We start from the raw sequence: 13,830 nt of genomic DNA on the forward strand, positions 1-13,830 counted from the left end.
CAGGGCGAGCGTCAAGATACGTGATATAAACTATCTGAACGAACTCATGCAGATTTTGATACAAAAAGAAATGAAACGGGAATGGAATATTTAAAGAGCAAGGCCGCCGCGAAAACGCAGTCACGTTAAATACATATGTTCACCATTTCATGCGAGGAAAAGATATCCCCTGAGAAACATTAAGCGAGACAATTTTTCTTCTAGATGCAATGAAGCTATAACGTAAAGCGTTCCTAAGAAACATACAGCAGGAAAAAGTGAATCTTGAAACCCAGATTAAGATAATCAGACAGAGGATACTACCGGTAGCTTTTTAAGAAACTAGGTGGCCTCAGCACAACTCGGTATCAAACTTGAGAGAGATTCCCATACTGAACAGCTCCTGACAGAGAAGCTTCGCTCCATATGGGACGTTGACCCTCACTACATCTTCCACCGACTCACAGAACCGACAATAGGGACCACGAATCTTCCGGCCACCAAAAACTGGGCGCTGAATTACGTTGGCCACGTTCTTACAGCTGCGGCAGATGTGGATCTGAGAGGAATCACTCAGGGTGAAGAGGCGCTCGTGTAAATTTGCAGCTGCACCATGAGCTAATAGACAGTCGCGTTCCATCTCACCGAATTTGATCCCACCAAATCGCTTCCTATCCGCAACAGGCTGGCGGGTAAGTGGATGGACTGGCCCTGTATTCCTAAATTTCACTTTATCTTCAGCCATGTGAGTGAGGCGCTGGTAGAAAGTTGGGCCCATAAAAATCAGGGAACGAACTGCTTCTCCAGTCCGACCATCATAAACTCTTTCATGTCCCCATCTTGAAAATCCAAGCCTGCAAGTTAAATGTCTTAAATATAGTCCAAACATATAAATTGATTAACATAAAATGTTACATGGGACGGACAACGATTCTCCTACATATCGGATGATACCTACCTATGAAGTTGAGCTGTAATATCTTCAACTGATGGTGTTGAAAATGGGGTGGCGTGTTTTAGTGCACCCCCCAGGGCAATCCCCTTGCCCAAGGCGGACTCTAAAAGTTGACCAGGAGTTTGTCGGGAGGGAAATGCGTGAGGATTTATCACAATGTCTGGGACTATTCCTTGTTTCGTAAAAGGGAAGTTTTCTTGCGACTCCAGAAACCCAAGAACACCCTTCTGTCCATGCATACTCGAGAACTTGTCACCAAGACATGGAGAACGAACCTGCACAATCATCCTTACGCCATAACTACCATGATAATACTAGTGTATAACAAAATTTTAGAGAATGCAAACAAGAACGAAATGGCCAAATAGGTCTGTGACAAATTGGAGTAGCACTAGGTTGTATTCACAAACGTGGAGACATTATTGACAGCAAAAACACATCAAATGCAATCCAATAGTGGCATAAGTTGTGGCGAATTCTCACCTGTCCTAGAGATACAACGGCAAAGTTCTTTCCATCATCATTAGCAGAAAGCACGACTTTGTGAACCATCCCTCTCTCAGTGTGTCGCAGCTTAATACTGTGATCAATCCCCGATTCAGAATGCTTTCCTATGACTATGTCGCCTGTTTGGAGGTTGGCACCAATGAAGGGAAGGCCATCATCGTCAAGGCTGTCTACCCGTCCAATTTTGCTCTGTGTTTTCCCAAAGCTTATACAATCCTCAGGCTTAAGCTTTTTCCCTAATCCTTCGGAACTCTCAACCTCTGTCTTGTAGCTTCTAATATGTTCAGATCGAAACATTCCACGCTCCAGGGATGACCGATTCATCACAATCGAGTCCTCCTGGTTGTATCCCAGATGGACATTAACAGACACGATCGCGCACTGGCCATTAGAGAACTCGGGGTGTGGGATCATCCCCCTTTGCTGATGAGAATATGATGATTTTCCGAGACAATCAGAAAGCATCGTCCGGAAAAGTGGCCTCTGGGGGTAATACAGCTGATGAGAATTAGTATCAACTCTGGCATTCGGATTTGTCGTAGAAAATCCAATTGCTTGCTGAGAGTGCTTCTCAGACTGGTAGAGAACTCTTTTCGCGTGGTCATGGTTCGTGAAGGGGATTATCCCGCAACTCAGTCCTAACAAAAAAGAACAATCTAACTCACAGTGTGTGTATTTCACAGGTAGCCTAGATTTTTCAGTGGTGAAAAGGTATCTAATTCCCCATGCAGTCTGGCAATCTTCCTCTTCTTCTGGTCCTATTAGTTCTATGATTCCATTATCTAATAGAGTTTGAAATGTATAATCTCCTTTTACTTCTTTAATCTTCTTTAGATTTCGAACAACTAAAAGAGGCCGGAGTATCCTTCCAGAATCAGCAAATATGCGCACTTCACAATGATGCTCATCTCTCTTAATTTCAACCTACAAGAGGACAGAGCATGAAAAGTTTGATATCAGAACCTGACAAATGAAAGCATGTTGGCAGACAGTCGCATCACATCAAATGATATCATGCTACAGAAGAAAATGGGGGAAAGAAAGGAAAATGAGTTTCCTTATTTATTAGGACACTACATCATGCAATTAAAACAGTAACTTTCGTTGAAATATAATTTATGCAAACATGATATTTGTTTGTTAACTTGAAACACATCATGTGTGACAGGTACCAATCAGGTAACAGCAACCATAAAAATTAATGCATTGTAAAATAGTCCCGTTTAGCAATCATATTTACTTTATTACGACTTAAGTGAATTAAATGCAAAGAATAAATTGGAATCAAATTTGAAATCACAAACCAAACAAGGCACTGAAGATAATTTTATTCAAGTTCCTGCATGTAATGAGATTTGGTGATATGTTGTGGCATACCAATTTCAGCTTAGGATTTGAGATTAAGTTTCCAAGGAATACAAAATAAGTATAGAATGTAGATGAACCTGATGAGGCACTTCCATCCTGCGACGTTTACGCCTTAGCTTAACAACAAATGACGCAGAATTTTCAACCACTCCAACCCAATCTCCATCTAATAAAACCTTTTGCTTCCCTTTGAGCGAAGTTGAAGTATCATCAACCAAATTTTCCATTCCACACTGGCGTAATTTTCGAAGTAGACCATCTTTTTCCAATATATTAGTACTAACAAGCCCCAAGCTTGCTAGATTCTTAACTAATCCACAATTTTCTCCATCAGGTGTAGAAAGGAAGCAAATCTTACCCCAGTGAGATGGGTGGCTGTATCGTAATGCCACAAATGACAAATCATAAGCTATTCTACTATTCTTGTTGAGATATTAAGAATTAGTTAGAATGCTAATGAAAACAAGATTTAAATAATAAGAAAAACACATGTGCGCCACACCTGGCCAAAAGAAAACTAAGAAATGAAGTTTCCCTGTAACAAACTGCATCAACTTATGCATGAGAAGCAGTTTTCAAAGCAGAAGATCATTTGACCAAGGTATTATAAAAAAATAAACTCAAAAGCAAAACAAGAAACAAGAATAAATTTTGACGTCTCCTTTACAATGCTGCTCCACGCTCATAATCGAGTATAAAGGAAAACCCCCAGCACCAATTGAAATCAAACAAAAAGAACTAAAATGCACACTGCTTTCTAAAAGGATAAAGTAGGTCAAACATAGTGAAGCAAAGGGAAAAAAGGCCATGCTGAAAACAAAGTAACTTTTTCGGATATTGAAAACAAATCGGAGTATCAGTTTAAGTGGGAAATTGAAACTCAATCAGAGAAGGAAAAATACGTTGGTTAAGCAACTGCTTCCAGCACGACCATTATTAAGGTACAATGCATAGAAACAAACAAAAAATCAAAATACACACGCATAAGCAATACAGGATTCAGTTGCTACAGATGCAGAAAGCATGCCTCCGCAACTCACATTTTTTGTTGGGGACTAGCATGATGAATGACCCAATGAAACAAAGCAACACAAGGATGGAGCAGCCAAGAGAGTGACAAAAAATCATTAGCTCCAAAACAATAGTATGATGACTGACAAAAGCAAAGCAATTAAGAATCATAAAGAGACAGGTTGAAATGTACACTGCCAAAAATGACAACAGTAGATACAATAAAAAGTTGTGTTTGATCAGCATACAAAAACAAGAAGAAAGCATTCATCTCACTAATTAGGATCCGCTATATTTATTCCCCTACATCATTGTGTTCTTCCCCTACTATATCCTCATCTATATTTAAATGAATTTATCCTATTCTATAGTTATTAACCAGATCTTTGGTCTTCCTCTTTCTCAGTTAATGTGTGTATTTGTTATGGTCCCATATCACCTAATTGGGGCACTTATTGTGTATGATTGATCAGCATCTCTTGAGAATTTTTTTTGGAGATCATCGTGGGTAAGCATGTGTGAAAATTTTGAAATGGGTGGTGATAGTTGTCGTGCAGTAACTGTGGTGATTGTAGGAAAAATAGAGAGCAAATATTTGACTTTGTGATTGCTGTATCTTTTGAAGTTAATTTGGCAAATAGCATGTTTGAAGAAAGTTAGAAAACAGAACAACTGTGAAATAAAATAAACCATTAAAGTAGCAATAATTGCAACTCAAGTCACACAAACAAGCCTAATTCAGTTTCCTAAACAACGCATCAAGGTTTTTAGAAAACAACGCATCAAGGTTTTTAGAGTCCAGTCCTAAAATCAGATAAATAAGAATGACAACTTACGGGTATCTAGCATCACCAGCCCTCCCTGTGTATGAAACCTGCTGGCGTGTTTTCCTCATATCACAAGTTGCTTGCAAAGGATTTGTTCGTCTTAGAGTAGCCACAACACCAGAAATTCTCTCCATCTTCTTGTAAGGATGTGACCAAGCTCCAGTAGAAAAAGCTCTGGAAAGACCATTCGTGATTATTGAAGTATCCAAGTAGTGTTCAATTGACTGTATCTCCCGATCTCCATAAAGATCCCTTTGCATGGCTTTCACCATGCGCCTCTCAGCATGTTTTATGTGAACTCTCAATTCTCTCTCAAGTAGCTCGCTAGCCAACTCCAACCTCTTGTTCCTGAAATCATCCCTGCTGTCAACTTTGTGAAGTCCCATGTAAGCTTCTAACAGACACTTTACCATGTATGCCAGAAACCGAGCCTTCTGCCCCAAGCTTTTGAGGTTAGGGAAGAAATAATTTTTAAAGCATTCTTCCACGGACTCTGTAGGTGGGAATTTGCAACCCTGCATGAGTTTCTTGATGTGATTTACTGCATTGTCTGCCTTACGGAAACCCTCATAATTTTTATCAGCAACATGAATTGATGCAACAAGTACATTTGCAACCCTGCAGTCTTCGATGTCCAGATCTATCAACCTTACAACCTCTAGGTCATTTGAAACACCCAAGGCAAAGAACAGAATCCAGATTGGAATTTCAGTTGCCATAAAGTAAACTGAAAGGATCTTCTCTCCTCCACTGATGTGCTCCACTTTTGGAACTAACTTTACGTGAACTTTTTTTCGTTTGGCAACTGAGCGATATGCAATTGACCAATTTGGATCTTTTGCTATCCACAGCCTTTTTAGACACATTTGCTCCTGTGCAATGAACGTCTGCATAGATGTTGAAAATAATGCATTAGTAATCGAATGAACTGCATTGGTCACAGAAGAACACTTCTAAGTCATCAATAAAATGGGTAACTGGTAATAAGTAAATGGTGAGAAGTGAAATTATATAAAGCTCGTGAGTTTGTTGCTCTATTACTGGTGTCGTGTGGCCAGTTTAAAGGGTGAATTGGTGTGGATAAAAGACATTAACTAAGACAAATCTAGACCTACCACAGCATTCTGTTTTTAATTGATACTATAAACTCCAATGTTTGAACTTTACCAACGATTGCAAGGAATATACAGAAAACCACTATAAAATTAAACCCTCACCTTCTCAGCACCCTTGATAATAAAATATCCTCCATGGTCAAATTCACAATCCATTTTCTCAGTTCCTTTCTCATTGCACAAATCTGATTTCACCATTACCGGGAGGCTGCCAAATAGAATGTCACTCTGATGCACACTTAGCACCGTTTTTTCAACTTGTTGTTGTACACCAGTCTTGAACTTGTCACTGCTAGCAAGATTTTCTGTAAAAACCTGAAAAGTTAAAAAATGATAATAAGATAATAAAATATGATACATAAATGTTTTAGGAGGTAGAAAACTCTGGCTGCATCATCATCTGACAGTAAAATTTATAAAGGTCTTACTTGTGTTTGTTTCAATAACTTGACAAACTAGGTACAAAATCGACACAGTATATCATCTGTTTGACAGCTACAACTACTACAGTACTTAAGAACGTAGATCATGCAAAATGTTATATGAAAATTTCAGAGATTGAAACCAAATACAGTAAGAGGAAAACTGAAAAGAATGTAGAATGAAAATGTTAAAAGAAAAAAAATAATCTAATACATACTATTAGTTTATCATATAATATCTGTATCTATGCTCATCATCTATCGACCCTGAGAATGCTGGTTCGACCGAAAATATTCTCATTATTTATCCACAACCAAAGGTTTTACATAAAATGACAGAGCTATCCCACAGAACTAGCACAAGCAACACAATCAAGGAACAATTTTTTAAATCCACTTTTTAGAACTATAACGTGTGTGTAGAGGATAGAATTTGCAGACAATTAGGAAACCTTGAGGAAAAAACATGTTGGTCAAAATTAGCTTTGGGGTGAATGAATACCAGACAAAAGATAGATTCTCTTACAAATAGAACCTCCAAGATAAACCTGATCACCAGCAGATTGTACAACTCATTCAACCAACAAAATACAAGAAGCAATGATCAACGAGAAAATAAAAAATGATAATGTGCATAAACCATAGTCCACAACGTCATCAGAATAAGAAAGACATACTCTAATACATAAACATGGTCCCATTTACAAACCTCAAGACGAGCATCAACTCTGATCTTGGATGAGTACGTCATATTCTGAAGACGTGCATGCCGGGGCAACAAATTCAAATAATCCTTCCCACCATCAGCTGAAAACTTATCGCCAGTCCAAAACACAGGCTTCTCAAGGGTGACCTTTCCAAATTTGAGAGACGCCTGCCTCCAACCATCATCTCTCCTTTTCGATGGATCATACCCAGGCGAGATAACAATCTCACCAATAGAGTCAAACAATTGTTGCATCCCATACTTAACAAAGTCGTTATATGAATTAATTTGGTGACTAATTAGCCCATACTGATCAAAAAAGGCGGTCGAAGCCTTCTTACAGAAAGTTTTCAACGACCCTTCATCTAATTCTTGAAAAGAACTGCCAACATCATCATCTTCAGAATCAGAACATACAAAGTCCATATCATCGAAAATATCCATTCTGGTGGTGCCATTGGAAAACTTCTCATTGACGCCACTAGGTCCAGCTTTCGGAAAATCCGATCCACCCATCTGTTTAGAAACAACAACAAAAAAAACATAAAAATTGTTAATCCCCGGCCTATATAACTCAATTTTTCTTTCAAAATCCACATAGATAATCGTTGACAAAGGTTCAGCATTAATGATCTTCTGCAAAAGGCAATCAAAGAGCTAGGTGAGCAGCTCTAATGGTGATACTTTGCATACAGAAACTAATTAAAATATAGAAAGCTTTGAAACAAAGCTTAAGCACTTTCATTCACTCATGCTCCAGAAAAATTAATAATTTCCACACACAAAAAAAAACGCCTTCAAAACACATGACAAGCGAAAAAGGTTACATGCAATTCACTTTGCAAACCATTATTCTCAAAAAAAAAAAAAACCCAAAACTCACATTTCACAAAGACCCATTAACCTTTGAACGACAACGAAAAACGAAATTGCACTATATGAAAAACATGAGATTGAAACTTACTTAAGTCTGACTGTAGGGTAACCAAATATTTCAATTCGGAAGCGTTTTCAAACTTTTCCCCCTCTTTTTAGTCAGCCGACACACACACAGTCAAACTCTCTTGGCGATGGAAATATTTAGTTAAATAAACGCTGCCCCGGCAAGAGAAGAACCAAGAGACTCGAAATACAAAAAACCCACAAAAAAAAAACAGAGAAAAGGAAGCGAAAAGGACAGAAATTTTTTACCCGTTCTCTTTTTTACTTGCTGGAGACTAGCAAAAATCTTGGTGCAGAAGCAAGTAAATTAATGTCGATAATTGCTGTACAAATCAAAGCACTGTCGACTTCACGAGTGACGAGTGAGACGTAGGGCAGAGACTAGATCACTAGAGAGATTTAATTTTCTAAAATAAATAAAATAGATTTTTTTTTTGAGAATGAAATAACAAATAAATAGATTTGGACAGAAATATGGCCCACACACACGTTTTCCAATTCAATTGATTAATTTCTAGAATATTTTAAGAGTGAGTATCATGTGGGACCGTTTCATGGGTCATAATCCGTGAGACGGGTCAACCTTATCCATATTCACAATAAAAGTAATACTCTTAGCATAAAAAGTAATATTTTTTCATGGGTGACCCAAATAAAAGATCCGCCTCACAAATATGATCCGTGAGGCCGTCTCACACAAGTTTTTGTTATATTTTAATTATTAATCATTATTGAAATTAAAAACCATATATCCTATATCAAGGAAAATTATGAAAATATACATAGTGGTAGATAAACATTTTAGCAAATTTGGAATTTCGGAAATAGTAGAAATTCACGACAATGGCTATATACATGATTCACATTTAATTATGTGTCTAGAAAACTTTTTTACAAAAAATATATACTGATCAATAAAAGTTAATTTTTTTATGAAATTAAATGTACATTTTTAAAAATAATGAAATAATAACTGAGGTAGATATCTCGCTTGCTACATAGATTAAGATATTATTTACGAGCTTATTTTAAGTGTTTCTCGATTTTTATATACAATTTCTATATATTATATTAGTTAAAACTTTGAAAACACTAAAATAAGTTGGCAAAAACTTGTGTGAGACGATCTCACGGTCATATTTGTGAGACGGATCTCTTATTTGGGTTATCAATGAAAACGTATTATTTTTTATACTAAGAGTATTACTTTTTATTGTGAATATGAGTAAGATTGACCTGTCTCATATATTAGGATCCGTGAGACGGTCTCACATGAAACTCACTCCAATAAGTTATTGTAAACACGGCCAAAGTCTAGCTTGAAATCATAGCTATGATGCCTACATGAACATTGATTTGTAATTATTACGTTGACATTTAACCAAATTAACCAAATCATATGTAACATAAGATGAATGAATCCATGTTGATTGTGGCTCCAACTCTTTCACAACGAAGAGAACGAACCACCATGGATCTTCCATAATAATGAACCAACTGATAAAAAATACACATATCCTGTCGATGTATGTGCATTAGCGCATATCACTTGTCTTTCGATCGAAATCCCATCAGCTTGAATACACATGACCTTTTTCCAATGGCTCAACTGGCACTGCATACGGTGAATTCCAATCGGCTTCAAAGATTTCTTGAAGTTGAGACACGATTGCGTAGTTATAAGTCCCAAAGCTGACTCCTGCCGTGGTATAGAAGTAATCCCATATTAGATTGCTGGTCCCTATATGGGCTCGAACGTCGCTTACCGCGTATTTTCCATGGTTGACACGTGTGTAGCCGGGGTATATGTTTCCGGTTGCTGAGCCCTTTCTGATGGCAGGACCAGTTAGATTGTATCCCGGAACAAGATAATATTTTATCTCGACTTTTCCAGAACATTTGTTGTATCTTGAAGAAGAGCACAGGGTGTTGGTGTAGAGGAGATCTTTTAGGTATGGATCTGTGTTCTTTATGAAATGTGCCCAGTATGCAACTAATAGCTGTACCTTCGCATGCTTCGCGTAGACAACCTAAAACCAAGAACATGGAACACATCTAACACCAGTCTTTTGAGGTCGAACATGGAAACACTAGTCCCAACATAGTGCGGTAACACCGAAGGGATAGGCGTAAATCCGACTAAGGATGATTAAAAAGAATAATTTAAAATTTTATTTGTAGTTTTTCTAAATATAAATTTTGCTGAAATATTGAATGAATCCCCCTTCCTTAAGTCAAATCCTGGGTCTGCCACTAAAAAGGATGTATAATCTCAGCACTTTGGTGGAGATACCCAGGTAAATATGGAAGAAAAAGGAACAAGGGAAATGGGAAAGAAAATGAGCTTTTGAATAACATAATTGCCACTTACATACTGAAAGTTACCTCGGATATTGCAGAAGAAAGGGATGACCAATACACGGTCTGAGCCAAGTATTGTGATTGACCAAGCCAATCCATAGTACTTATTCTAACCGTTCCTCCTTTTCCAACAGATTTGATTGTATCCACCCAGGCTTGTTCATCGGTTTGGTACTTACGAAACAAAAGCTGCCAAAATGGAGAGTGGATAAGCACAATGCATGAAATGGACCAGATACAAAGGCTGGCCAATGATTTAAGAAATATTTCGCAAATTTAATAACCTCTGGTGGAGCAAACGAAAGATAACTGAATTGAGGCTCTGAGTTTGAATGGTTTAATCCAGGAGTTCTAACTGTAACATTAAACATATCAGGGTCGGATAACTCGGGATAGCCGATTACGTGCTTGATATCCACGGATTTAGGAAGAGGTGAGCTGAGAAGAAACATTGCAGAATAAATTACATGAACAAGTTAGTAGCAAGTTTTTTTTTACTTGCCTTATTCCTGATTTGACGATAATGAATACATCATGATAACACTTAAATCAATGTCCAAAATCTGCAAATCATAAGACAATTTCTGGGAAATTATATACATATGATTACGGTCTTTGAAGCCACAAGAAATGAGATTTTTTTCAGAAAATTTCATCGATACTATTATGCTTTGTCATAGAACAAGAAAGGAAAATCATAAATTATTTTTCATGCATATTTTCCAACGTACCTGCACCTTTCTTTCTTATAGAGGAAATGCGACCAACACGGAACTTTTCGAATGGTCTGCCATGTTTTATCCCGCACTAAACTAGTATAAGCTGACGAATTTAGATGGGCTAGTTTCCACAAGTTGTCGAAGTAGCGCTCGACTTTTTTCGCTATATTCGGACAGCCAACAAGATAAACCCCAAGTTCTTTACCTACATATTATATGATAACCTACATTAACTCAACGATACAGAAACATAATGATTCACTTCGTAGCACCTTTAGATATTGTTTGGTGGATATAAGAAAATTTGTTGTGGATGTAAATTTCACGGTACCTGAGTTAGAGATTTCCAGTCATTGTTTGCCGATCCGATATAGATATCTCGACGATCCGAAATCCAGACCTTAGCATGAACTATACCAGATCCCCACCAATCTCTAAGTAGTAAAGTTACATTCTTCACGTTTGGTCTTCCTGATGCAAGCATACTTGGTTCCTGGGTATAATCAGGATAGACTCCAGAGTGCTGTAAAAATCTGAAATGATATTAGTTCAAAATGATTGAAGAAAAGTAAAGATTTTTCCATGAGCAAAGAATTAATAATTGAGAGCCCCGAGAAAATTTGTTATAATCTCATTTTCATGCGAAGATGTTTCTACAATCAAAAGCATCATACAGTAAGAACTTCATAAGATAATCACTAGGCTAAATTGCTGCAGAAGATGGTTTTTGCCCATGCATTTTAGGTCAACACTGAGAACGAAGTATCATAAGAAGCAGAAGATGGTTCAAATACAGGATTGAAAATCCAGGAACTAGTTAAAACTTTTAGCTTGTGCTTATGCTGGGAAAGTCGTGTAAAAATATAAAATAAGAAAGTAGTTCTTATGGCTAAAAACAAAAACAAAAAATCATAATTGGAGGCTCACGAATCCACTCAGAGACACACAGGTTAGCTCAACTGACCAAGATTCAGAATTCATTTCAGGCTTGAGAGTGAATTAAAGGTCGTGACAAGCTTTCTTGAAGACAAAGTCAAGAAGCTTACAGATGTTTCAAACTCATTTGCAAACAAGTAGCCATTAGCTGATATATCCAAGCAAAAAATAAACGATGCAAGTGGGGTAGGCCCTAATTATACCCATTCATAAAATATAGTGATTCCATCAGAAAGAATGCAGAAATGAATTATCAGTATTTCCCCCAAAATGTACATCAGTACATACACCTACCGAATATTAATATCACGATCAGCAGCTCTTTCCAAAGCTTTGTAGACCTCAAACCCTTCATTAGCTCCAAATCTCTGCATTTCATCTTTTGAGTATCCATAATCCCCGGAGCGAGGATCATGCGGATGTGCAATCAACTGCCAGTATTGTGCAATTATGTCCAGGCTCGATGAAGAATTTCCAGCCAACCATCGAAACACGTCAGCTGGTTCAATCAGATGAACAAAAGTAATAAGGTAACATTTAAATAGTGCCCAAGAAGCAAGGAATTTTTGAAAGGTCCCTATGCCCGAGCAGGTGCAGATGCGTGTAAAGGAATTTATAACTCATGTAAGCTCGGTGAGAAACTAACAAAGCAAGGAATTTAATAAATATTATTTGTATAGATCCAATCAAGCACGACTATGCACAATAGGCTTCACTAGCAAATTACTCTGCATCCATTCTTGCAACCCAAATGATTTACCAAAGTTACTAAAGGATACTATTGTTACCCTTTATAGATCAAATCTATAAACAAATGTGAAGGGTTGGTGTGTAAGCCATTCTTAAAATCTTGAGAAAATTGACTACTCTGTGGTGCTTGTGGACTTCGCTTTTCTGACAAACTGATCATCTGCCGGAGAAGCTCTCCAGGGATGCTGAGATATTTTCCATTTCTTATTAGAGTAGAACTTTGTTTCAATTATGCACCGTAATCATTGTAGTTGTTGTTTTACAATTTTACAAACACCTTCCTAAATGAATGAAGCAGGCAGTATCTAAATCAACCCAAAATTGCAGATATTTTAAACTAAATAAATAAATTACACGAATAAATCCAATCCCACAATGATTGCCATTTTGTGTTCTTTTTACACAAATGCATCTCAACTTTGCAGCATATCACTTGCATCAGCTTGAGCATACCAGCTAACTCTTATGTTCTCCAAATCTCAGCTTAGCATAGTCCATTCAAAAAACCCTTTTATATGAAGAAACCTTTCACTATTCCACAATAAAAGTGAAAAGAGCCAAACAAACTAAGAAATCAATAAACCAGAACATCATAGGTTAAAATATCCCATTTTTTCTACTGTCTCAAATAAGAAAAGGTACAAAAAGGTCAAATTACCACTGGCAAGAACACCAGGCACGACGAGAAAGATTGGGGCATATCAGTTGGGATTGATTGAACCAGCCATGCCTTGCATTCGCCATTGTCAGAGGAAAAGTGAAGTTCTGCAGTAGAAGCGTAGAACCAAACAGGAAGAACGACTAGAAATAGAGGGACTCCCAAATTTTTCATCCTTTTCTTGGATCTCCCACTAATTTTCTTATATTATGGCTAAAGTCTCGACATCTCCGAAATATAAATATATTTATGTATAGCATACAGATGCTTCTTTTTTTCTTGAACTTCGTAAATGGTCGGCGGCGTCAGTTATCCATAACAATGTGCAGATAGATCACCTCGGTCCCTCGATTCATATACTTCCATTTCTCAAGCCATGACGAAATTCCCGAGTTTTATCTTTGCTTGGAGACTGGAGTTCAATTATAATCCAAATTTTTTTAGAACCATTGCTTACGGCCAATTTACATCGAAATAAATAAAATCTTACATTTGAAACGATTTTACACTCAATAATAACAAATCGTTACTCTCATTATACACAAAAAAAATTGTATAAATGAAATTTGTAGCA

General features: G+C 37.2%; 2 protein-coding genes across 3 annotated transcripts; both read right to left on the reverse strand.

Moving 5' to 3' along the window:
• Positions 1–96: 96 nt before the first annotated feature.
• On the reverse strand, positions 97–8,237 carry LOC140815013 (DNA-directed RNA polymerases IV and V subunit 2-like). Of its 2 annotated transcripts, none has more exons than XM_073174108.1 (8): positions 8,082–8,237; positions 6,894–7,406; positions 5,865–6,077; positions 4,657–5,534; positions 2,887–3,184; positions 1,418–2,365; positions 938–1,209; positions 97–833 (listed from the first exon to the last, which is right to left on the reverse strand). In XM_073174108.1, the coding sequence occupies exons 2-8, from the start codon at positions 7,404–7,406 to the stop codon at positions 332–334; spliced, it is 3,624 nt and encodes a 1,207-aa protein (XP_073030209.1). In that variant the 5' UTR covers positions 8,082–8,237; the 3' UTR covers positions 97–331. The 2 variants fall into 2 exon arrangements, with proteins under 2 accessions (XP_073030209.1, XP_073030210.1); XM_073174109.1 differs by lacking the exon at positions 8,082–8,237 and adding an exon at positions 7,855–8,055.
• Positions 8,238–9,183: 946 nt separating this feature from the next.
• LOC140813560 (uncharacterized) lies at positions 9,184–13,799 on the reverse strand. The gene is given in 8 exon segments (XM_073172116.1): positions 9,184–9,862; positions 10,218–10,382; positions 10,478–10,631; positions 10,925–11,115; positions 11,241–11,445; positions 12,143–12,347; positions 13,257–13,287; positions 13,290–13,799. Coding segments are annotated over 8 exon segments (1,551 nt in total). The 5' UTR covers positions 13,431–13,799; the 3' UTR covers positions 9,184–9,403.
• Between the last annotated feature and the right edge of the window lie 31 nt (positions 13,800–13,830).

Source organism: Primulina eburnea, chromosome 15 (genome assembly GCF_022965805.1).
Source record: "Primulina eburnea isolate SZY01 chromosome 15, ASM2296580v1, whole genome shotgun sequence".
Classification (NCBI taxonomy): domain Eukaryota; kingdom Viridiplantae; phylum Streptophyta; class Magnoliopsida; order Lamiales; family Gesneriaceae; genus Primulina; species Primulina eburnea.

Excerpts from the sequence above, each read along its gene's own strand:
- LOC140815013 (XM_073174108.1), bottom strand. The coding sequence starts at position 7,406 with ATGGGTGGATCGGATTTTCCGAAAGCTGGACCTAGTGGCGTCAATGAG. Across the intron at positions 6,078-6,893 it reads GAGTTGATGCTCGTCTTGAG|GTTTTTACAGAAAATCTTGC; the intron begins GTTTGTAAATGG and ends TTAACTTTTCAG. Across the intron at positions 1,210-1,417 it reads CCGTTGTATCTCTAGGACAG|GTTCGTTCTCCATGTCTTGG; the intron begins GTGAGAATTCGC and ends ATGATTGTGCAG.